The sequence below is a fragment of the Stenella coeruleoalba genome (assembly GCF_951394435.1).
Source record: "Stenella coeruleoalba genome assembly, chromosome: 4".
Lineage (NCBI taxonomy): Eukaryota > Metazoa > Chordata > Mammalia > Artiodactyla > Delphinidae > Stenella > Stenella coeruleoalba.
The window spans coordinates 85101917-85128756 of record NC_137149.1 but is presented as its reverse complement, the minus strand read 5'-3'; the positions used below and the strand labels follow the sequence as shown (position 1 = coordinate 85128756).

The 26840-nt window shown below is 38.4% G+C and overlaps 2 protein-coding genes across 5 annotated transcripts in view; one reads left to right on the top strand and one right to left on the bottom strand.

Annotated features, from left to right (window-relative positions):
* STAP1 (signal transducing adaptor family member 1) lies at positions 1–25059 on the bottom strand (the record flags this gene model as incomplete). Its single annotated transcript, XM_079919813.1, is given in 8 exon segments — positions 1–35; positions 1459–1555; positions 3809–3878; positions 11744–11855; positions 11858–11912; positions 13948–14000; positions 22603–22679; positions 24944–25059. Coding segments are annotated over 8 exon segments (615 nt in total).
* CENPC (centromere protein C) overlaps positions 24814–26840 on the top strand; it is an 89960-nt gene continuing 87933 nt past the window's right edge. For all 4 annotated transcript variants that reach the window (XR_013828135.1, XM_079920014.1, XM_079920013.1 and 1 more), the window contains exon 1: positions 24814–25075. Coding sequence is in view for 3 of the 4 variants with exons in the window: in XM_079920014.1 (XP_079776140.1) it covers positions 25058–25075 (18 nt within the window). In the remaining variant the exon portion in view is untranslated. The remainder of the gene's footprint in view (positions 25076–26840) is intronic.

Here is a 26840-nt window from a genome sequence, read left to right as displayed (position 1 = left end):
TTATTTTAGAGATGTTACAGGAAATCCTTTCATCTCTGGGGGAAAAAAAGAAGCACATTAATAGCACATTCCCAGAGATTTCTATTAGGTGGTATTTTCCTGCATAAAGCCCAGGCAATGTATTATGCTGACATATCCATAATAACATGTTCATCCTTTGTGGTTATATTTTAAGATAGAGAAGGTCAAAGATGAGAGAGAGAGAGCTGACAGGGCCAATAATCTGTAGTTGACAAAGTGAGACTAAGGGGGGACATGGTGGCAGTTTTTAAATATTTGATGGTTTTAAAGCCAAAAGTTGTATTAATATGTATAAGTTAAAGGAAGAATGTTTCAGACTCAATAGTAGAAATAATTATCTAAAATGAGAGCTGACCAAAAGTGAACTATGCTGCGTTAAAAATCAGTGAGGTGACTGTCATTAAGAATTTACAAACTGGTCACATCTTAGAGACGTTTTCTGTATTGAGTGTGCAGGTGATTCCTATACAGAATGGGACACTATACTGGATAATTTTCTAAAGTTCCTTCAGACTCTAAGTTTATTAAAATTATTTGGCATCACAAGAGTCATACCCATGTTTTAAAACTTGGACCTTTAAAGCTTGCCGTCCTTTTAATTAGTGAGACTTTCCAGATATGCCCTGATGCGGTAACCAAACCAAGTTGTTTTGCCTCATAATCTGTAGATATTTTTTCTCTCCTGCTTACAGCTTGTCAAGTGACCATGTGCACCAGGGATTGTTTCAAAGGATGGAAAGAAACTGTCACATCCAGCCTGCCCTGCTTTGCCAAAAACTGCACTACAAACAGGGCTTTGTGGTCATGTGAACTGTGTACTTGCACTGGGTCTCATGCTTGGTTTAATGGTCTGCTACCACTATTTTGAAATTCTTAATAACTTATGAACAAGGGGCCCCATAGCCAATCCTAACTACGATCTTCATCTGTAGTTCCTCACTACCCACCCACTACTTGTTATCTTGCACTCTGCCTTCTGCCTTTACAGTGGAATAAGACTGCACTCTCAATTCATCTGTTGCCTACTGGCCAATCCCCATAGTGTCCCCTTAATCCGCATCCATTTTCATGTCTCAAGCATCTGACATTGTTGACAGACCATACCTTTAAATTCCCTGTTTGGTTTCTGTGACTCTGTATGGCTTTCTTCTCATCAAATTTGTTTGATAAAGTTGAGTAGAATGATGGAATGAAGTTAATAGTCACAATACATGCCTCAGGATTTTTTTCTCTAAAGTGAGCCTATACTCCATCCACCAGGATTTATTGGTACTTCCCTTATTTTCACAGGGTCAGTGACAAAATGATTTCCAAATGGATAAATTTAAAGGCTAAACTATATAATCCTACCTGGTTGGTATTACAAATCATATGTAGGTTTCTTTGTTGTTGTTTTGTTTTCCTTTTCTTAATATAGCAATGAAGTGAAGAACATACCAAGGGTTTCATCAGTTGAATATATAAATGGTCGTAAATTTCCTCGAGTCTCCTTCACGAAATAATCAATGACGCTGAAAAGATTTGGGAGTGTTACCTGTAAACAGAGAATAAGAGAAGGTCAGTGTCACCTGTGTAAAGATAGAGTAAGAGAAAGCTCAAATGAAATCTAATGGAGATTACTGTGTATTTCCTATCCTCCAGAAAATCGTGTCAATTCCTCACTTCAATAGCTTACTGAATGGCCAGGGTTTTACCTACCCATGCATTTTCTTTCTCCTTTATAACCGTATCTAATTCCCTATAAAGAAATTACCCCTTTCCTATTGTATACAGTTTGGTGGACAATAATTAATTACTCTGCTCTTTCCCAGTTACTGTATGAGAATGTGATTCAAGTTAGGCCCAAAAAAGCTCCCTTCCTGAAATTTGAACTTGAGTAGAGGATCAAGAAAGCAGATTCCTAATCAGATGATGCTTAGTACAAGTAACTGCTTCCTAGTCCCTGAAGGTTTTCTAGCCTTCCAGTCATTCTATGGGCTTCCTATGTTCTTAAATTCTTTTTTTTGCTTGTTAGCCACTTTCTTCTGCTTGAAACTAAAGACCCCTTTAAAGCCAGAGAACTTAGCGTTTTAATATCTCATTGTAACAGGCTAATTTACTTGGCTAGGAGTAACTAAAATGTCTTGCTACCCCCTAAGCCAATATTTTTTGGCAAGTAAAACCAGGTTAAACCTGAATATCCCTGGTAAACTTAAAGAGGAAAAAGAATTCACAAAATGACAACCTGGTTGAAGGGTAGGATTGAGGAGTATGAAAGGTGAAAGAATAATCCAGGCTGTTCACTTTGTGTACACTGGGGACTGTTGGGGCTAATGACAGATAAATGAGCCCCAGTTCACCTGTTGCAGAGGCACATTCTTCCTCCCCAACCATTGCTTCCAGTCACTTGGTTATTTGAATTATCCTTCAGCAATCGAATTCTCTGTTTCCTTCATTAGAATTTCTGAAAAAGCCCAGTCAGGCGTGGACATGAGAACTGACAATCTCTGGGAGGCATTTATGGCAAAGATGCAAGTGGGGTATATGAAGCAGCTGCTGTCTTGCTCTTGGTAAAGGTCTGCACTCTAAGGGTTATGGCCAGAACATAAGAAATTCAACACTACACTCCCTTTCTCTGATCAATACAATGGGCCTGGAGAGGCAGAGGAACTAGGAGCTCAATTTTAGAGAAGATACCATAAACATCTTCAAGACCTATCGAATCCATTTAAGTGATAGCACTTTCCTGACTCAGTCTTCCCACCACTGCAGCCTGACATTACAGATGCTTCCTTTCCCCAGCATCCCGGACCACAGGCCACATTACTTCATTGTCATTGGCTGAAACCAGTGTAAATACCAGTTTTTCCACCTGTATAATAGGTGCTACCTCAGGGTAATGATAAAGATTAAATTAGATGGCGTGTGTGAAGTATTTGGCTCTGTGCCTAACATAGTATCGAATGGTTATAACTACAAGTCAGTTGGGGTAGGAGAGGGGTTGAATACAAGGAAGAAATCCTTTCTTCACTACTTGGTACTATCAAGAGGGGAATTTCTGAACTTCTGCATGGTGGGTATTAAAGGACCAGGCATTTAAAGATTTTTTTTCCCATTAGAAATAAGAACATTGGGGGCTTCCCTGGTGGTTAGGAATCCACCTGCCAATGCAGGGGACACAGGTTTGAGCCCTGGTCCGGGAAGATCCCACATGCCACGAAGCAACTAAACCCATGCGCCACAACTACTGAGCCTGCGCTCTAGAGCCTGTGAGCCACAACTACTGAAGCCAGCGCTCCTAGAGCCCGTGCTCCGCAACAAGAGAAGCCACTGCAATGAGAAGCCTGTGCACCGCAACGAAAAGTAGCCCCCGCTCTCTGCAACTAGAGAAAGCCCGCGCACAACAACGAAGACCAAACGCAGCCAAAAATAAATAAATAAAATAAATAAATTTATAAGTAAGCACATTGGAATACTTGTATACTTCTAATTAGAAGATGTAAAATAGATGCTTAACAAAAATATTTTTCTCTCCCTGAGATAATTATATTGATAAAGATCTTCAGAGAAAGAAAGAAGTGGGAAGAATTGATAGCAGATGATCTACTCTGCCTCCCCCACCTGCTCTTGCATCTCATTTCTCACCCTGGATGTCTGCTACCTTCAGGACCCGTTAACATGGCTGTTTTTCGCCAGCACTATGTTCCTAGGCAAGGAGTCTGCTTTCCCAACTTACTTTGAATTCTATAAGGTAGGTTTGGGAGGAAGCAGGAGAAAATTAATCAACAAAAAGGAAATAGTTACTTACAGGTTTTTCCAATTCAATAGTGTAGTTTTTTCCTACACTCATCACTTTGTAGTGCTTGATTCTTGGCAGGCTAAAAAAAAAAGAAAGTTCATCTTCATTTAAGTATACTATTGGGTCAAATCAAAATAAAGTGAGTATAAAATATCACCTGTACAGTAAAACTATGTTCCCATTACTCTAGTTTTCTATGTCTCTTTTTGGGGGTTTATACACTAGGGATATAGGAAACCTGGGTCATTGAGTGGATGCATGAGAAAGAATGAGATGAAAAAAGGAATCAAGAACTGAAAATCTTTCAGGCAGAAACATTTTTTAAATGCCAGTAATTTATAAAGTAGACAATATTATAAAATCCTATGTAGGTATGTATACGTCAAATCTATATTCTCTATATTAAAAGGGAAGTAGAAAGAATTACTGAAAGCAAATTACTTTCTTCATCACTATTCCTATCAGAATGCCCTCAATAGCTGTTCTTCCTGCTAGCCATATACCACCGTAGATAATCTGCCAACTTCAGGGCTGACTTAGAGATATGGACATGGTAGGTGTTAAGTATTATACAAACATATAGGTGAGAATGTAAGTATAGTAGGTGAATCCTAATGTCTTCCTTTTATGTAGTGACATAGCACTAAATTATTAGCACCCTAGAGATATGGTACTTTTTTACTAGAACTGCTTAAGAATAAGGAGCACATTCAATTCACTTTTGTACTCCAGCATTAGGCACACAGTAAATATTTATAAAACTGAATTTTAAAAAATATTTGGGGGACTTCCCTGGTGGCACAGTGGTTAAAGATCCACCTGCCAATGCAGGGTACACAGCTTCAAGCCCTGGTCCGGGAAGATCCCACATGCTGCGGGCGACTAAGCCCGTGCACCACAACTACTGGGCCTGTGCTCTAGAGCCCGTGAGCCACAACTACTGAAGCCCACACGCCACAACTACTGAAGCCCACACGCCACAACTACTGAAGCCCACATGCCTAGAGCCCGCGCTCTGCAACAAGATAAGCCACCACAATGAGAAGCCTACACACTGCAACGAAGAGTAGCCCACACTCGCCAAAACTAGAGAAAGCCCGTGTGCAGCAACAAAGACCCAACACAGCCAAAATAAATAAATAAATAAATTTATTTATTTTAAAAAAATATTAGGAACCCATCTAATAGTGCTGTTTGCTAGAACTAATCTATACTGAGAGCAGAAATCAGTATGTTTGCCTTGATTCATATGGCAGTAGTGTCAGGACCAAGACTTTTTCTAATGTTGAAAAGTTAATAGCATTTATTACGCCTCCATTGCTTGAAAGACAAACTAATTCAACATCTGTCCAGTTTACAGAAGCTGCCTGAGAAAAATTGTTTATCAGGTTAAGTTTGTCTACAAGGCCTCCCACGTTCTTTTTCATCACTCCTCTCTCCATTTCCAGGTCACATTCCTCTGGGACTGAACTACAATTCTCCTTAAGGGACTCTTTCATCATCTACTGTGATATCCAAATCTCTTAATTGGATGTCACATTGGAAAACAGCTAATAATTTTTTCCAATCACTATAGAGCTTTATTCTCAAAACATGGGATAAAACCTAACCAACCCTCTTCCCTCCTAAAGAAAACCAAAAATAATTTCCTAGTGCTGAACCTTCAGGAATCAGTCACCGGCTGGTGAAGGAAAACTTCGGATGGAGGAAATCCTACAAGTACCCTCTTTTGGGGTGGCTGGCTCTGGCCTTGTCTTTGTCTCTACATGAAAAGACCTTTATAATCATACTCTTGAAAACTCTCACCAATTTCCATTAGAATTCTTTTATTCTTATGACATAAGCGATTATTATTCCTTGGAAGACTGATAGAAAGCTTGAAAGGCATGACCTTTATAACCAGAAAGATCTAGGTTCAAATTCTGGTTCTGTTGTATGAACTCTCTGAGCCTCATTTCTTCACCTATAAAATGGAAATGGTGATGCCTGTTTCACAGTGCTGTTGTGAATAAATGTGTGAAAAATCCTTACTATTGTACAATGTCTGTCACATGTAGACAGTAAATTATAACTATTTTTTACTACTTTTTAAATGCATTTTTTTAACTTAGTAGTTTCTGTAATTCTCAGTTTCTTCACTTGTAAAACATGGAAAATACTGTCTGTCTCAGTTTTTATTGTGCCTGAAGGAAATGTTTGTCAAGCACTTAACAGAGCACCCACAAATGTACCCCATAAGTGGGGACAGTGATTGTTAATAATAGCCATCATATCATCATCATCATCATCATCATCATCATCATCATCATCATCCATGACAAAGCTGTGGGAGGAAAAGCAGCAATAGTTAACAGAGTCTCTTGGAACTTTTGACTAATAGGACTAAGTGCTAAGGCAGAAAATAAGGTAGAAAAAAAATTCCATTGAAGTCACTTAGGTTTTGACTCTCATTTCAGACCTGTGTTTTTCTTTCATATTTTTTTTCCAAAGGAATAAAGACGGGGAAAAAACTAGATTGATAAAATTTGCTATATTGAGGTTTCCTGATTACAACCTCAAAAAAGAAGTAACCTGTCTTTAAAAAGATATATGTGGCCTTAAATATGGTTATAAATACTGTTCTTAGCTCCTGACCCCAGTTTTTGCAGAGGAATGAATTTTGGGTAAATATTTTCTATTGCTTTCTTGGCTAATGGCTTTCCAAAGTGTTTATACTTCTAGCTTGCCACGTACTCATAACAATTTTAAGAAAACAAAACCAAATTATGAAGTTTGTTGTAAGAATAGCTTTATGTCTTATGAATTCACACACCACTGGACTGGGTAAAAGTGGATGATATTTTGCATCAAGAGAGGAGTCACCTGATAATTTGCCATTGAAGGACTTTTGCTTCTTCCTGAGAACTAAAATCTTTTCTCCCACAGTTGATTTGTTAACAGATGGAGATAATTTTACTTTCAAGTACTGCTTTGTAAACCAACTTGTCCTTTTTAGCTAGTGTTTTACCAGGCACACTGGTCTAAACTTGCATGGCTGAACATTTCTCCTACAACCTGTAAGAGAGTGAATTGGTTTTGTGGGTAACACAGGTGCTTCCTAATAGTCTAGATTTCTGCCAAAGTCTTTACAGACTACTGCAATACAGTCTAACCAGCTAAACTTCTACTACTCTCTACAACTGCTATTCTTTAAAATTGTGACCTGTTAAACAGAATATATTAAATCCAGGCATTTCAAAAGACCTATTTTGAGGCATTAGAGAACACATAATGATAATCCTTAACATCATAGATATATCTGGCTCATAAGGAATATTTGTGCAAAAACAGTTAAAGTTTTTCCTAGCCACTTTCAGATATAAACTATTCCCCAAAGCCTAAATAAGCACATACTGACTCCAGTGTTAGAATGCTCTAGTTTGACCACTCTACCTCACTCCTTGCTTTCTAAATATAAACGTTTCTTGAGAGTGGAGGGATGATCAGTTTTATGAAATGTCATAAACTTTTATGACTGTTAGCTGTACAAGCATGAATTTCTATGTGAATTTAAACTGGAAGTATGTTTACTAAAAATAGACATGTAATTTTGATATGAACTCCTTTCCCAGACTCTAATGAGGTTAAATATAACTTAAATACAATATGAATAAACACTGTGACATTAGATCTATATCCTAAGTATAGAAACTCATTGCATTTGGTCACAACCCATATTTACAACAGAAAACGCTGTTATTTCTCATAGCTCACTCGTGCGGAAAATGCAAATCAAAAGTTGGACTAATTTAGACCACCTTAAAAGAGATCTTGCTGCTATTGTGCAGGAAATATACAGTCTTTAAAGAGCCATTAGATCTCAGGATTTTGTTTATTTCATGCAGAACAGTAGCACAGGGTTCACATGCAAATGGATCAAACAATCCAACCAAGAAAAGTATGAAAGAAAAAAGTCACTTCCTTGTGTGATCTAATTTAACTTTCAATCAGTTAGATTAAATTTCTTTTTTAAAAAATCTGTGAGAGCTGCATAGCACAGGGAGATCAGCTCCGTGCTTTGTGACCACCTAGAGGGGTGGGATAGGGAGGGTGGGAGACGCAAGAGGGAGGAAATATGGGGATATATGTATATGTATAGCTGATAACACACCATTGTAAAGCAATTATACTCCAATAAAGATCTTTAAAAAAAAATTTTGTGAGATAATTTTTTTTTGCTAATTAAGAATTATTAAAATTTTTTAAAATTTCATTTACAAAACCTTAAGGTGGCTCAGAATAAAACCCAAAAGATATGCAGTACTTTATTAAAAAATATGTAAAACGTTATTGAAGGGCATTAAAGAAGAGTTAAATATTGACACACAAGAGGACAAGATCTCCAGGTAACAATACGGACTAATCCAAAAGCATGTCCTCAGGGTAAACATGAAGTTGTGGGTTGGTGAGTACAATATATCACTTCCATAAAACTTAAAAACATAAAACAATGCCATACAATAACTGTGGGACAAACATATGTAGAAAAAGGAGAAAGTAACCTAAAGTGTGTACCTTCCCAGGACAGTGGTTGGGGGTGGGGAATGCGTATGGCGGGAGGCGGGCAGATATGGAGTGTTTGGTTTGTCTCAGGGAGGATTTGAAACACGGCAGTCTCAGCTTCAGATCTGACGCTAACAATTCCTCTAGGCTCTATGCCAAGTTCGTGGACTGCTGGTGGAGAAGGGCCAGAGGCTCAGGGTACCTGCCTCCCACCCCGACCCCTACCGCCGCCCTCGAGCCAGCTCCTAGCTGAGACCGGCTCCATCCAGTCACTGCCCTGATCAGATGCTCCTCAGGTAAGAGGCGGGCCCAGGAGCCACCTCGCCATGGACCTGGGTTCAGCTGTGTGACTTTGGGCAGGCTGCTGCCCTCCACAGGCTTCATTTTCGAATTTTGTAAAATGGGATGTTATGTGGAATAAATTTGAATTCAGTTTTGTATCCTCTTATTTTTTAAAGTGGAAGTAAACAGTTAAAAGACATTCTGTATTTTATGTGATATTCAATTTCCTAAACCCAAAAAAGGACAGACTCCTTTACCAGGATATACTAAATAGAAAATTTCACTTTTCTCCCAGGAGTTCTTATAAGCTCACTGATATTTAATGCCAGTCATAACTTTTATTTGTTTTGGATTTGTTTCAAGGTAGCCAATTAAATTATAAATCAAGTAAATTATCATGAATAATCCATGATATTCTATCATATTAGTTGAAAAACCCTTAATTCCAAATGTTAGCCTATAATAAACAGAAAAAAAATGAAACCACAAGATGATTAAGCTGACATAGATATTCATTGTGGAAAAATACACACACATACACACACACAAACACACACACACAGATTCTCTTACTTCACACAGACTCAGGATCTGATTTACCATCTAACATTCTTGCCACATGGCTAGTGTATAAAGACAAGTCTCTGTATATATGAAGTAATTGGCAAGTGAATGAAGCTTCTTGGGTTGTAGCTCATACTAGCATTGCAGCCACATGCCATAATTTTAATTTTGTCCTATAAGTGACTATTTTCTTTTTACTGCCTTTATTCACTTGCCAGTGTCTTCATATTTAATCTATTTAGAATTATTGATATTTATATATGGATCAGTAGCTAGATTCCTAGACAGATGTGTTATAGCTTAAAAAAAAATAGAATATTATCCACAGAAAGAATGGCAAATTCAAGAATCAAAGTTCTGTTTAAGCTCTTATATGAAAGATAATCATGTACTGAATATTTTCATTTAGGACAAAAATCACTATATTTCAATTACATTATCAGTTGTAAAAATGTTAACTAAGCCAGAGTCCCTATTGAAATGCAAGTTTTTATAGACTCTGAGGGAAGGAGTAGACTTTAAAAGATACAATCACCATCGCTACACAGAAAAATCAACTTTTGCATGTAAATGTTACTGACTTTATCAAAGGTAAACCATTTCACTAGAAAGAAATTATTAACCTTAACAAGAGGCTCCTAAGTGATTCTTTTTATAGAAAAGTCAGATTATGTCACTTCTTTATTCATCAGAGGCCAACGGCCTCTCATTATCATTCACAGTATAACTCTTTTCCCTACAATGACCTGTAGGGCTTAGAGCTGTCAGCCCTACCCCCACTTCTGGAATCTCATCTCCTAACCCTTTCTCCTTGCTCACTCCACTGTAGTCCCAGTGGCCTCTTGTGGTGGTGTTGTTCTTTTTTAAACTCCAAGTGTTTTTTTTCTTATTTTTTAAAAATTATTTATTGATTTATTTATTGGCTGTGTTGGGTCTTCATTGCTGCGTGTGGGCATTCTCTAGTTGCAGAGAGCGGGTGCTACTCTTCGTTGCGGTGTGTGGGCTTCTCAGAGCGCAGTCTCAGTAGTTGTAGCACACGGGCTTAGCTGCTCCGCGGCATGTGGGATCCTCTGGGACCAGGGCTCAAACCCATGTCCCCTGCATTGGCAGGCGGGTTCTTAACCACTGCGCCACCAGGGAAGTCCCTGGCCTCTTGTTTGTGAACAACCCAAGCCTTCTCCTACCTCTAGCCTTATGCACTGGTTGCCTGGAATGCTCTTGTCCTACATATTGGTATGGTTTGTTCCCTCACTTCCTTCAGGTCTCTGCCTAAATGTCAGTTAACAAAGGAGGATTTCCTTGACCACTCTATATTAAATAAACAACAACAGCAACTAGAAAAATTTCTCTCTATATCACCTCTGAGAGTTCCCATCTCCCTCATCCTGCTTTATTACTTCCATAGACCTTATCATCATATACATGACTTTTTTTTTCTTTTTTTTTTTGTGGTACACGGGCCTCTCACTGTTGTGGCCTCTTCCATTGCAGAGCACAGGCTCCGGACGCGCAGGCTCTGGACGCACAGGCTCAGCGGCCATGGCTCACGGGCCCAGCCGCTCCGCGGCATGTGGGATGTTCCCGGACCGGGGCATGAACCCGTGTCCCCTGCATCAGCAGGCGGACTCCCAACCACTGCGCCACCTGGGAAACCCCTGCACTTCTTATTTTATAGTAAATATTATAGTCAATGAAAAGTCTATTTTTTCAGCAGAAAAAAATTTGGCAGTATATACAGTACACCAAGATGTTGAAAGAGAATATCTCTGAGTGGTGGGACAAGGAATAATTTTAATTTTCTTTCATTTATCTAATAAATATGCATTACTTTTTTATTGAGAAAAAAAGAAAAAGAAAAAGCAGTCTAGATGCCTTTTAACCTATCAGTCCATCAGTTGTCCCTGGTTTCAGCTGAGTGATGGCTAGCAGGTTTCATTGATTATAGTACAGAAAGAATACACATCAGAACCTGATGTCAAAGATGGTACCAGGACAAGTTTCATTGACAAGAAGATGAACATTCCAGGGTTCACAGTCTTAGTCACATTTTTCAACAATATAAGAGTTAAAAAACAAATGTAGCCTGTTGCTGACTTCAGGATGTTCTGTGCCTCTTCATTTCCAACAACACCTTACCACTTTACACATGTCTTCCTCAAAGTACGAGCCCAAGACTAATCACTGATTGATCAATTGAATAAAGCATTCAGGTATTTTAAATCTTTGGTATAATTTCCTGGTAGAAACTCAGTCAATCATAGAGTTGCATGGTGAAAAAACCTCTTTCCTTCCTTCTACATAGCAGTTTTATTTAGGTTTGTTCTTTGGAAAAAATCTATTTAATCTAAAGGTGTGGTAAGAGGCTTGGTTCAAATCTGCATTTTGCATTTTGTGATATGACATAGAGGAAATGTGACATGTACTCATAGATATACTGTATATCCACAAGACAACTTATTGTCCCTGGTTTAACGAGTCCAGTGACTAACTCTCCTTGATAATTAGAAATTAATTTTAACAATCTAATAAGTAAACTGAAGTTCATGGTGCACTTACGCTGGCATAGGGTTCAATACATCCACATAATCTTCAATTGGTTCCTTCCCTTTTTCAGGAAATGAACTCAGTGTCCGCTCTGTCTCAATTCTCCTTTTCTTTTCCCTAAGGCTTCATGCAGTCTAATTACTTGCCCAGGAAGGAGTGACACATGTAGGGGAACTGACAGCTGAAACCAATTAAAGCCATAGGCAAACAAGAAAGACAGCAGAGTAACTGGTTTTAGCAAAGATGAGCCTGTTCTGGTCCTAAGGAGCTTCTGTTACCTGACAGACATGGATGGATTGTATCATGAATAGAGGATCTTGGTATTTTAGAACTGCCTCTAAACCAGCTAGAACCTGCACAGGGCGCCTGACTAGAAAGAAACATTCCTTTTGATCTGGTCCAAAGCTAAGTATACTCACCTGGCACCACAAGCTGATTCAAGTAACATCAAACCTCTCATTTTTTATTCTGAGCTCGCTGGATCTCACTGCCAGGGAAGTCCTGGAGTGCCTGCAAGTTGCCCGGCTGTCCCACAGATAACCTGGAATAAGCTCCACCAACCATATGGCAACATGGGGTCAAGATGGAACTGTTCTTTAAATGATTGAGAATCAGCAATGAGAGGTCTATATTTTCGTGTGTTTGTGTTTGTATTTTGAATTTTCACTCACACATTAGGATTATGATACTGCTCTATTAAATTTTTAAAAAATCTTTTCTAGAAATGTGTTTGGATTAAGTCACCTATATTCTCCTGATCTATATTCATACCCCTAATTTAGACTTCATTATGACCAGCTATGTACTCTTAGAAGTTATAATCTAAATGGTAAAATATTTTTCTTCATGTGACACAACCTAGCCTATATTTTGAGGCAGCTGTGTCTGAATATCATCTTGATCTCCAGAGTGGGGTGCATGCTTTCCAGGGGGTGTATAAGAAAGTCCTTTGGAGTCTGGGAAGAAAACACTAGAACTTCATTTTCTATTTACACATTATCTTATTAATTCCTATTATTGTTTATATTTTATCACATGTGTGTATATATATGAAATTTGAGACTATCCTTCTGCATAACTAATAATCAGTAAGTCTTTTTCCCTTATATACCAATCCTGAAAAAAATAATAGAATGAGGAAAAACTAATGAAGCAGCTGTTCCTTATTAGTTACGTATTATGCCCCAAGCATTATGCTATTGCAAATCCTCACAGCAATGCTACAAGATAGGTATTGTTATCCCTACTTTACAAATTTAAAAAACAGGCTCAGAAAGATTAAATAACTAGTCCAGAGTCACATAGCTAGAAAGTTGTGGAACCAGGACTCAAACTCCAGTTTAATTAATTCAAAAGCAATGTCTCTGCACTTTGAACTATAGTCTGTGTTTCTCAAACTTCTACTAAAGTTGCCCTAACAACAGCATGGTATAAATGTATATACAGAGTGATCTGGGAACATAGTAAAAGACAATATTTATAGAGCACAACATTAGAGGCAAATTGTTATCTTTTGATAATTCACATGAATTTTATTTTAATTCTGTACCATATCTATGTACATTATAATTTAAAAAATAATGCTTTTTATCCTTACCTCAAGGAAAAAACTAAGAACAAATCTTTTTGGCCAAAATGTCAAGTATAATTAGTGTTCTAGGAAGATGCACCCCAAGTTTTTTCCGGTGGTTTTAGTGTATTCCTTGACACCTAATCACATACACTTGGTAAGTGTAAGAAGTGCCAGGCCAAACACACGATGATGCCTTTCCACAACAGAGGGAGGGAATGTGTTTCTCCCTCCCCTTAAGTCAATATGCCTTTCACATATCTAACGGGCCCACTCTTCTACCTTCCTATGACTTTCCTACATGGTAGTTGACCCTCAAACTTTTACTTGTTTTTGGCTGAGAGAAAGAACCAGCATCCATCATCTTGGTAAAGTGCAGTCCTTATTTCATGTGAATGCAAGGCCTTTACTTAGAAACTAGCTTTGGATAAAGTCTGTATTTAACTGACCCTAACAAACATTGGAAGTTTTCATGTCCTCTAAGAGTATTAGAAAACATGGTGCTCCTTAGGGAGCTCGTTAGTTATCAAAGTACTTCATGTTTATTAGACAGTTGCTACAGTAGTTTTATTTAAAATAATGGTAGTTATTTAAAATAATGGTAGTTAACAAAAACAAAAAAAACAAAAAATAATGTCCTTCCTACCTCTGTTATTGTGAGAATGAAGCCTCTCCATTCTTCCCCACTTTCTGTGCTGTCTAAAGATATAGACAAAAACAGATAAAGACAAAAAAAAGAAAAGACATGAATGACTATGAACACTAATACTTTTATTAACTTCAAGTAACTTTAGAATTTCATATGATTGTTTTATAAGTCTCGAAATAGTGTAAGCCATCAAAACCCAGCAAGATTGACAAAATGCATATTCTTCTATTGAAGCACATTGCTTTAAAAAGTCAGTTGTATTTTTAAACCACTTACAATCAGTTAAAAGGAAGAAATAATTCATTTTTCTTTGTGCTTAGAATTATTAATGTGTATTTGTTATGAAATATTTCAATAATTTCTTTTGTAGGAAGTACATAGCTTTAATCTGTTTGCTTATTAAACAAGTAAAATTTTACATATTAGCTCGAAAAAATTTAAATGTTAGCACACTTATTTCTTTAGTATGTCAATTCATGGTTACTTGCCCCATTGGTATTTTTTTCTTTTTCTTTTTTTTTTGCGGTATGCGGGCCTCTCACCATTGTGGCCTCTCCCGTTGCGGGGCACAGGCTCAGGACGAGCAGGCATGGCTCACGGGCCCAGCCGCTCCACGGCATGTAGGATCCTCCCAGACCAGGGCACGAACCCGTCCTGCATCAGCAGGCGGACTCTCAACCACTGCGCCACCAGGGAAGCCCCCCACCATTGGTATTTAACACTAACTGGCTTTAAGTTTGAGGCAACCAGGTAGGACCAATGTAGTTACTTCCCATTACCTTAGTAGTTAGTAAGTTACCTTAAAAACTTCCAATTCTTAGCTCTAAATATTACTAATATAGCCAACATTTATTAAGTGCTTACAAGTGGCACTGTTCTAAGCGCTTCACATATATTAGCTGATTTAATCATGACAATTTTGCAAAAAGTACTCTTTTTAAAATTTCATTTTGTAGATTTATTCGTTTAGCAGATACTCACTGAGTGTCTTTAAGTTCTGGGCACTATTCTATGTACTGGTTTACATCAGAGAATAAAACAAAAATACTTATTCTCATAGGGTTTAGGGTCTAGCAAGGGGCAATAAATAATAAACATAATAGTGAGTAAATGTTATAGTGTCAGATGGAAATAAATGAGAAAATGTAGAGAAGAGTTAAAAGAGATTGGGAATGCCATTAAGGGTTTGGGGAGGGGAAAAGAGTTGCAATTTTAATAAAGTGGCCTAGGTAGGCCTCAGTAAGAGGGTTACATCTGAGTAAAGACTTATGGGTGAAGAAACCAAGGCAATAAAGAGGGTAAGTAAATTGTCTACAATTACACACTAACAAATAAAACAGCTTGTAGTGGGATAACTGAGGACATGGAAAGGAGACGTGACCCATGAGCACCCCCCAGCAAACTGGGGGCTGGCGAATAAGCCAGAACTGCAAACAGTCCTGATTGCTTTGAGCCCCCCCGGCAAACCGGGGGCATGCGAATAAGCCAGAGTTGTGAACAGTTCTGAATGCTTCGAGTGCCCCCCCGGCAAACCGGGGACCTGCAAAAGAAGCATTGAGTGCTTTGGGCACTGATCCATGAGATGTCCTCAGTATAAACAGAGTGGTGGAAACGCAAGGAGATGTCCTTGTGCTAGTTCAGTATAATCAAAATAATGGTGGGAACTTTGTGCTGTTCTTGCGCTCAAGGACGAAGCACGGCAGGTGCTCACGAAAGCCAATTATTGCTTGTATAACTAATAAAAACATAGGTTGCTGCTTTGGCACTTCTGAAATGTTAAGAAAACAAGTCTTAAAGTGTAAACCTAGATAATGCTTTAATAAAAGTTACCACAGCAAGACAGACGGTGCTGTTTTGCCTGAGTGAGCGGCAGCCCTCTACTGCTGTGCTTTGGCACAATTCATCTCCTGTGATGAGCTTACTTTCGGCCCTGTCCTAAGAAACTACAACAGCTAGAGTTCAAATCTAGGCATTTGATTCCAATCCTGTGCTCTAAATCACCACATCAGAATCATCCAGGGAGCTTGCTTAAAATGCAGATTCAGAGGCCCCGGTTTGGGGATGTGGCCTTATATTTCCTACATACAAGTGATTCCTGGTACACTAAAGCTTTATGACCACTGCTTTCAAGGTAAATCCAACTACATCTTATTCAGTTGCAAGTTATTCTCTTTATGTTGTAGTTGTTGGTTGACTTTCCTTGGCTCACTTTCAATGCCAATTCAAGAAAAAAATCTTTTCCTATATAGGTGCTGGGTATACAGTGGTGAGTTTAACAAACAGATCTCTGCCTGTGTGGAATTTAGCGTTTTTTGAGATCATGCTTTCACTGCTGAGGGCACGCATTCAATCCCTGGTCAGGGAACTAGGATCCGGTAAGTCACATGGCATGGCCAAAAAATAAATAAAAATACAAATAAATGAACCAAATTAACGGAAAACCAGTTCAACAGCCACTGTAAGTTGCTTTGGTTTGTCAATTTGCAAGTCAATTAATCCTTAATGTACCAATGTTCAAATTATGTCTCCCCCCAGCCCCAAACCTACAAAATGGCAAAAATCCTGCTAAAATATTATTGTCCAGTTAGACCTGTCCACAACTTCCAACATCATTGTACCACTGCACCATTACAATAGAAATCCTCTTATAGAGATCTCAAGTTTTAGGTGGTGAATGATGAATTTATAGGTAAGAAAATGTAGTAGAAAAAGTGTTTGGGCAGAGGGAGAGAAGCCAATTTTGCTAGTAACCAGCTCTAGACCTTGAACAAACCAGTTAACTTCTCTGGGACAACAGCTTCTTCACTTCTTGTCTGAAGAGCTGCAATAGGCTTCTTTCCAAGCAGCCTCTTACTTTCCACTCTTTTTCTCTCTGAATCATTTACAATGTAGTGTAATCAAGTTATTCCCCGGTTTCAAACATTTTAATGAATTCTCAGTGCTTTCAGATTCATTCCTTTATTTTTGCATCAGCACTAAATATTTATTGAGCACTAACAATGTGCTCAAGCATCACAAAGTCATTTGTAATAGGGCCCTTTTAAATCGAGACTCCTTAAAAATACTCTCTCTTCTAGTAAATTTGGTTACTCCCAGTTGTCTTAATACCTCATGGTCTTTCCCATCACCTCATACCTTTCCAATCACTGTACACCTTGCTTCAGTACTCTTCCTTCTTGTTAATACAACTCCCTACTTATCCTTGAAGACCCAGATTGAATATATCCTTCTCTATGAAGATTTCCTGAAGCCTTCCCCATTCCCAAGAAGAATGTTTATCACTCTCACCCTGCATTCCCATAGCATTTTATGCATTTTTAATTACAGTGTTTGCCCCATTGTATTTTAGTTATTGGTATAGCCTCTGCATCAATAGGAAATGGAGTTTTTCAAATACAGGGGTTGTGTTGAAGTCAAGGTTGATAAGAAGTAGATTGCAGTAACCATTTATTAAATGAATAACTTCCAGCTGAAAAGTTTTATGATTCTAATTTGGAGAGTTCTTAGCCTCCACTGTGACAGGAGTTTCTTTTTTCTGATATATGTGAACATTGGTTGACATATGATTCTTTTGTTGCCATGTATAACAATCATGTTATTATCAAATTCTTGAAAATACACCAAAATCCAACTATTATAGCCATCATCAGCATCTGTGTCACAGGAATTTGCTATACATCAGGATATATGAAAAATATAACTGAAAACTTTGAGTAAAGTATAATGGATTAACTCATATAAAATCAAAATCTCAGTGCTCTTTTGAGCCATCTATGTTATAATACAATTAAAGTGAATGAATGTACATTTTTAATAATATTTAAGGATCTCTAAAATACTTTACTATCCATTTGATTCAATCAGTAAACATGAATAGGAGCCTCCAATCCCTTTCCAGTACTTCTAAATTTCTGACCTTTGTTTTACTTAATGTTTATTGACGATTTGTCATTTGCATCACAATTCATTGCAGTAAATTTTGAAGATATGTGAACTGTATACATTTATGTTTACAATCCATAAGTGAAAACACAGCTTTAATTTTAATGATTATGTGAAAACTTTGTGCCATAGTGAGTCATTATTACTCAGAAAATGTTTCTGCTAGGTCTTTTGGGACCGAAAAAAAAAGAAAGGTAAAGAATCACTGTTAGCCAGCGAAGTGACATTAGTAGCTGTCAGAGTGGTTTAACTCGCTAAACTTATTAACTGTAGGTTGGTGCCTTACCTCCATTCCAACCCCTTCTAGTGTGTCATTCTTTACCACAAAGACTGAAAAGCTAAAAACTACATTTTCCAGACTTCTTTGCAGTTAGAGAGGGTATGCATTCAATGTTGGCAAGGCGGAGGAGAGACAGAATTCATTCTTTCCCAGCCTTTGGTTTTTCTATAGGCGATTACGGTCTGTAGGCATCTGATTTTTCTGTGGCAATGTTATAAGAAGTCCCAGTGTCTGATCACTAGTTTCATGGGTGTTGATAGTCAAGGCATGGAACAGTGGTTTTCTGATAATGATCGGTGTGAAGTACAGTGTGCTTCTGAAGCCAGAAGCAGTAAGGAGGCTTCTTGCTCAGGAGGCTTCTTATCTGTGGTGGCTTTCTTGACATGGCAGTTTAGTAATTATGGTGGCTTTCTGATTATGCCATGTCAATATGGTTCTGCAGACTTCAGCATTAGGACCAACTTCCCAGTTTTCAGTTTGCTTCATGCAGCTGGCTCTTGGTGGGTCAGTTCTGCAGTGTATCTTTGGGAATCATTCCTGAAAGCCCCAAATACATTATTTCTCCATCCCCCCCAACAATTATGTAAGCAGACAAATGCCTAAATTAGCTATCATGAATTTATGTAACTTACCCCCAGATCAATACAGTTTTCCAATGTCTATAGGAAGAGGTGAAAAGTTATCCTAACATTGGAGGTGCTCCATAATCTAGTTCCATTTTGCAAACATAAGCACCTTTACAATATCTCACAGATTTTCTGTGTCAACAGCACATCATTTCTGCCTCACATCTTTGCTTGCAGTTTGTCTTCCTATTTCTTTCATCTTGTAAATCTCTTTCTGTTAGGTATTGCCAGCAAGCTACAGTTTTGGCATTTTATTGTTTACAAATTTCTATAGGCACTTGAATTTACAAATATCTTATATATCATTTCCTGTGCATACTTAGCTTAAAATAATTTCTTATTTTTTTCTAATTATAAGTGGAAAACTTATATACGTCTCAGACAAAATAGAGAAACAATGAAAATCACATGTTATTTCACCATCCATACCATTAGCACTGTTTGGATGGGTACCAATCACTTTTTTGGCACTTTTTCTCTATTTGTATATATTTATGTAATCATGTAAATACTGTAATGATACTTGATAAACTGCATTTTTCAAATAATGTATCCAGAGCACATTTCCAGGTCAATAAGTATGAAGGTACATTATTTAAATTTTTGCCCAGTACTATCAAAGTAATTTAAGTCTTTGCAAGGTTAAAATTATAATGCAGAACTATATCAAACTTTTGAAAATGTAAGTATGTTTTAAATTACAAAAGCTCCTTTTTATGAGATAAGAATTACATTGACTAGAAGTAAACTAGAGGCTACAGAATGGAGACTTAAAGAATAGAGATTTGTTGTCCCCCGTGTTCCTGTTAAGAGAAACAATGTATATATAATAAAGTATAATTGCAACTAAGAATCAAATGGTTGGTGTCAAGGTAACTTAGGAAACTTAACACTGGTCAGTTTATACAGCACTTTAAAATTACCAACTCAGTGCAGACCTTTAAGACCCTGTGCATAACATTGTTTTTTGTTTTGTTTGTTTGTTTGTTTTTTGTGAACGTTGCCGCCACGTATCTGCATATTGCAAGCACACTTTATTAACTTGGCAATTACAGTCCAGTAGAACCTTTGAATCCGAGAATAATTTTGTCAGAAAGGGCTACTAAAGTGACTGTACTTAACAGATGGAGTAAGAACATGAAGAGTAAGGACATTCTCTTACATCAACAATAGCATTATAATATCTAAGAAAATTTACAACCCTGTCATGCGATAATCGATATTTTAGTTTTCCACTGTTGCTTAAAGCTCTGTATAGCTTCTTTGATCTGAACCAGACTCTGATCAAAACTCACACATTGCATTTGGTTGCTATGTTTTTCTCTCTCTCTGTCTCTCTCATGTTCTTAATTTTTCAAGTCAAGTTAATTGAGGTATAATTTACAGCAAAAGTTACCATTTTTTGAGGAGCACAGTTCTAAGAGTTTTGACAAATACATATAGTCAGGTAACCACCACCATAAGCAAGACATAAGTTACTTCCACCACTGCAGAAAGTTCCCTCCTGGCTTTTTGCAGTCAGGGTCTTCTTCCGCCATGACATCCATCCTCTGGTAACCAGTGATCTCATTTCTGTTCATATAGTTTTATATAGTCATGTACAGGGACTCATACAGCAGATGGCCTTTGATGTCTGGCTTCTTTCACTTAGCATGATTTTTTTTTTTTTTTTTTTTTTGCGGTATGCGGGCCTCTCACTGTTGTGGCCTATCCCGTTGCGGAGCAGAGGCTCCGGACGCACAGGCCCAGCGGCCGTGGCTCACGGGCCTAGCCGCTCCGCGGCATGTGGGCTCTTCCCGGACCGGGCACGAACCTGTGTCCTCTCAACCACTGCACCACCAGGGAAGCCCGATTTTTTTTTTTTTAATATTTATTTATTTGGCTGTGCTGGGTCTCAGTTGTGGCATGCCTGCTCTTGGTTTTGGCATGCGGGGTCTAGTTCCCTGACCAGGGATCAAACCCGGGTCCCCTGCATTAGGAGAGCACTCTTTTTTTTTAATTTTAATTAAAAAAAATTTTTTTTATACAGCAGGTTCTTATTAGTTATCAATTTTATACACATCAGTGTATACATGTAAATCCCAATCTCCCAATTCATCACACCCCCACCCCCACCCGCTGCTTTCCCCCCTTGGTGTCCATATGTTTGTCCTCTACATCTGTGTCTCTATTTCTGCCCTGCAAACTGGTTCATCTGTACCCTTTTTCTAGGTTCCACATATGTGCGTTAATATACGATATTTGTTTTTCTCTTTCTGACTCACTTCACTCTGTATGACAGTCTCTAGATCCATCCACGTCTCTACAAATGACCCAATTTCATTCCTTTTTATGGCTGAGTGATATTCCATTGTATATATGTACCACATTTTCTTTATCATTGGGAGCTCACAGTCTTAACCACTGGACCACCAAGGAAGTCCCTCAGTATGTACTGAGATTCATCTGTGTTGCTGTGTGCCTCAGTAGTTTGTTTTTACTGCTGAGGAGTATTCCACAGTATGGATGCATTGCAATTTATTTATTCATTCACCAGTTGATGGGCACGTTGCCAGTTTGGGTCCATTATGAATAAAGAAAATTTTAAGTTGTAATTGCAACTATGTTATAATTTCTAGAACAAATTGATTTTTGGAGTGTCATTTTTAAGGTCTATTCTTTAAGATAATTTTAACAATTACAAATTTGAAATTATCTGCAACATAAAATCATAAGTAACTAAAAGTTTCTACTTCTCTTTCAAGCTAAATTTCTGTATACCTTTTTCTCCATATACACATCTAATACACATAGTTCCATGGATACATAAACACACACACACACACACACACACACACACACACGCACACCCCTTACATAGATAAGTAGTTGTGATGGAAAACTTCAAGATTTTAGTCAGCTGTCATGGCAATTCATAGGGATTGATCTTAATGTTTTTTTTGGAGGGGAGGGGCCTGTAATGACAAATCTGGGTTTTATAAACATTACTCCATCAACTAGCAACCCTATTTTAGGATGCTAAAATTATGGAGGGGCTAGTAAATACTAAGACAGATGCAGAGGGAACTGAAAAGTTTGGGAACTGTGGAATCTGCATAACTTTTTATTTTCATAAGGGTGCAGCTCCAATTTCTCTCTAGAACAGACCAGTTCATTATCTACATACCCCTGCATTCTATACCAGTATGTCATTTCATTTCAAGTTTCTCAAAATACCTCTGAGAGTTACTGTTTCCAGTGGAAGCTGGGGGATATAATTTTACACGTGGAACTTTACATCTATGACTATGCTTGCTAAAATTTCTCACTGAGAGTATAGTGATTAAGTGCTCAGTTCTGGAGTCAGAATGCTGGGGTTCATCCCCAGCTCCGCTGTTTAATGGTAGTGTGACCTTGGGCAAGTTACTTAAAGACTGTCCCAGTTCTGTTGTCTGTAAAATGTGGATATTAGTCCTCTTTTCTCATAGGAATGTTCTCAGAATTAAATAAGTTACTTCATGGAGAGCATTTATGACAGAACTTGCCATACAGTATGCACTCAATAAACGATAGTGTATATTATTAACTATTCCAAATGTGAGACCAAATTAAATAATGTAGTCTGGTTGGCAAAACTTCTCCTAGACCAAGTATAAAAATCTCCATAATATTGATAACACCAATAGCATTATTTATTGAATTCTCACTATGTTCTACGCATTTCAACTAGATCTTAAAAGGAATTAATCCATATCTCAACAACTTTAACATTGTTCCCATTTTACAGACAAGACAGTTGAGAAACTTATAGTTTAATTAACTTGCCCATTATGGCAGAATTAGTGGAGGAGTGTGGAACTCGGGCTTGTCTGATTTCAGAGTTAATTCTCCATCCCTCTTTCCTACAAAAAAAAAAAGAAAAAAGAAAAAAGAAAAAAGGTCTTAGCAGGTGATAACATTTGTTAAAGCATTGCAAGTTTTAAAAAATTTATTTGCTCAACTCTTGGTTAATGAATTTATTCAATAAGTAATGCATTTTTATTACCTAGTTATTGACTATATTCCCTACACTGTACATTTCATACCTGTGACATTTACTTTGCAACTGAAGTTTGTACCTCTGAATCTTCGTCACTTATTTCTCTCCTCCTCCCACACCCCTCCCCTCTGGCAACCACCTCTTTGTTCTCTGTATCTATAACTTTTTATGTCTTAAGTTTGCTCATTTGTTTTGTTTCTTAGATTCCACATATAAGTGAAATCATACAGCATTTGTCTTTCTCTTGTCTGACTTACTTCATATAGCATAATACCCTCTAGGTCCATCCCTGTTGTTGGAAATGGTAAAATTTCATTCCTATTTATGGTCCAGTAGTATTCCATTATTTATATAAGTATATAAATATATATATATGCCATCTTCTTCATTCATTCATCTGTCGATGGGCACTTAGGCAGCTTCCATATCTTGTAAACAATGCTGCTATGTAAACAATGTAAACAATGCTATTGTAAACAATGCTGCTATGAATATTGAGATGCATAAATCTTTTTGAATTAGTGTTTTTGTTTTCCTTGGATTAAATACCCAGGAGTGGAATTGCTGGATCATATGATAGTTCTATTTTTAATTTTTTGAGGAATATCCATTCTGTTTTCCATAGTGGCTGTACCAATTTACAGTCCCACCAACAGTGCACAAGAGTTCCCTTTTCTCCACATCTTTGCCAACACATGATTTTTGTTGTCTTTTTGATAACAGCCATTCTGACATGTGCTTGCAGTTTGTCTGCAAGTGATATCTTGAAGTGATATCTCCTTACGGTTTTGATTTGCACTTCCCTGATGATTAGTAATGTTGAGCATCTTTTAATGTGCCTATTAGCCATCTGTATGGCTTCTTCGGAAAAATGTGTATTCAATTCCTCTGCTCATTTTTTAATTGGGTTGTTTCTTAGATGTTGAGTTGTATGAGTTCTTTGTACATTTTGGATATTTACCCCTTATTGCATATATCACTTGTAAATAACTTCTCCCAATCAGTAGGTGGCCTTTTCATTTAGTTTATAATTTCCTTCGCTGTGCAAAAGTTTTTAGCTTGATTTGGTCCCATTTATTTATTTTTGCTTTTGTCTCCCTTGCCCGAGAAGAAAGTAACCCATTTTCTGATGTAAATTCCCTTGAAAATTTTTATTAAATCATAAAAATAGGTCATAGCTTCTTAGAATCATAAAATGGTCAGGTCTAGTCTTCAGAGCATCTAACTTAACTTTCCTATTATGTAATTAAGGAAACTGCCAGAACGGTGCCAGAGCTTGTCCTACATGACATAGCTAGTCCACTGAGCAGGTTTCAAGACTCCTGATTTAGGACTCCTTTCAGGACGTCACACTTAAATGATATATACTTACACAGATCATTTTGTTGGCAATGCCTCACAAAAATATTACCCACATATTTGGAAAAAAGAATACCTCATCCATCACCATTTTTACTGTACCATTATTGCTTTCAGAGATGATGCATAAACCGGCTGGGGTGTGGGTGACGAGCCTACACAGTAAAACATTACTCTTCAAACGTCTTCTGCCTCTTATCCTTCCAAGTATTACTTTTTACTTTATAAGAGAACCGTCAGGAAGTTTTACACCTTCTCTGCGTGGGAAGGAGAGAGAGACAGGGAGAGAGACAGAGAGGGAGAGGGAAAGAATGAAGCTGTGGTAGGGAGGGAGAGAGAGACGGGGGACGGAGGGGGGAGAGGGAGAGGGAGGGGGGAGAGGGAGAGAGAAGAGGGAGAGGGAGAGAGAGAGAGGGAGGGAGGGAGGGAGGGGGAGAGAGAGAGAGGAGAGAGAGAGAGGGAGAGAGAGAGAGACTATGAAACTGTGGGAGTAAGGGACTAGGAGTCACGTGAGATGGGGGAAGGGCTACGACGTGATGGGGCGGGGCTCTTGGGAGGAGGAAGGCCGGACTGTGGGAGAGTACCAGTGAGGGGGCGGGCCCCTAACGGCTTTCTTCGTTTGGAGTCGAAGGGCCCATTCTGCGCATGTGCAGCCCATTTTAAATTGCGTAGTTGGATGCGCGCGAGTGGGCGTGCTCCCGGGCGCGTTCGCTTGATCGCGGCTCCTTAGTTCCCGCTATCTACCGCCTTTTTCGCTTAAGGTGCTACTGGGTTTCCGCCTGGCTGCTCTTCGGGTGACTCCGTCCTTGCTGGGCTGCCCGGAGCTGCGGCCCGTGTGAACTTCCGCCCCCAACCCCTGCGCGGGCTGAGCCGGGCCGGAACATGGCCGCGTGGGGGCTGGTAAGTGCAGGCCGCGGACCCCGCGAGGCTGGGAGAGTGAAGCTTTGGGCAGGTGTTGTGGCTTCTGGGGGGTTTCAGTGGGGAAGCCGCGCGAGTTTTTTGAGCTCGGGAGTGATCGGGTGCCGATAGCTAGAGTTAATTTACTTGTCGTGTTTCCTCAAGTCTTTTTGTAATCCCGGGCGTGACGGCGTCTTTCTCTTCAGCGAATCTTGCGATTTCTACTTTTTAGCCTAACTCCAGTTCCTAGTCCTCCAAATAATTTTCTGTCCTTAGAAGTATTGAAACGCCTTGAAAGTGTGCCTTTGCTTCAGAGTTGCTAGTGTAGAGAGGCGTCTGTTATTGACAGACAGTTTTCTGTGAGGCAGCTACTAGTTAAAAAGTGCAAGTTGTGAATGGCTGAAGGGGGCGGGAGCTCTTTTTTTGGCCTATTTCTGGACTCCCTTGGTATTCACTGTTCTATATTTCAGACTTCGCTTATGGTTACCATACTTTATACAACCCTTAGCAGCCCCTATCCTAAACTTGTGTTTTCTACTTTATCTCCCCTTTTAAGATCTTCAGCATGGATGAATAAGATATTCCCATTTATAATGAAGTTATATATGGATGCTTGTATGCATAAAAAGATGTATTGTGGAGAAAAACTGTTACCTGCCATTTCAGTAAATAACGAATGTTACCCACCTTCAAGCCACCAGCAACTGCAGCTGCCTGCAGGGTGTGCCTAAGGGGAATTAAGGATGGAGAAAAACAGGAAGCTGGTCCTAGATAGTTATGAGACTTATATAAGGAATAACTTCAGTGAGCCCAGACTCTTGCATCTTCCCATTTATAGAGAAGCACTAAAAATCATTAACTTGAGGTGTCTGATTTTGATGTTTGACTACCTTTTTTTTCCTAGCCCAAACTCCTATATATCCTGGTCCCCCCCTTACCTCTTTGGAGCAGTTCCTCAGAGCTCGCTGAGAGCCTGTCTACTGGGCTGTAGTCCTCAGTAAGGTCCCCGAATAAAACTTAACTCGCAAATTTTAAGTTGCCCATTTTTTTTCAGTTGACAGTTATATATAATGTAAACAATGCAGGTGCTCATAGTAAAAAGTACTCCTATACCACCCTCTCGTACTGTTGACTAAAGAAAAATGCATGATTGCTGGGTCATATGGTAAGAGTACATTTACTTTTGTAAGAAACCACCAAGCTGTCCTCCAAAGTGGCTGTACTGTTTTGTCTTCCAAAATGAGAGTTCCCGTTGTTCCACTTTTACAGTTGTCATTGTTCCAAGTTTGGTCACACAACCAGATGGGTAGTGGTATCTGGTTTTAACTTGCATTACTGCTTGACATATGATGTGGAGCATCTTTTCTTATGCTTATTTGTCATCTGTGTATCTTCTTAAATGAGGTGTCTGTTAAGGTCTTTGAACCAGTTATTTTTTAATTGGGTTTTCTTTTTGTTGAGTTTTAAGTGCTTTTTTATATTTTGGATAACAGTCCTTATCAGATGTGCCTTTTGCAACTATCTTCTCTTGGTCTGTGGCTTGTCTTCTCATTCTTTATCTCTTTTTTTTTAAACCATGATCTGTGTTTTATTTGTATCAGTGTTGGTATGTGTTTAAAATCTATGATTAATAATAATAATATTAATGATATTGTTAATAAACAACTTATTTTCTCACTGTGATCTCTGCCTTTCTGTTATGAATTTCCCCTATCTTTAAGATGATGCCCTTCAGAATATGGGAAGCTTAGACTGGTTGAAGCTTGTC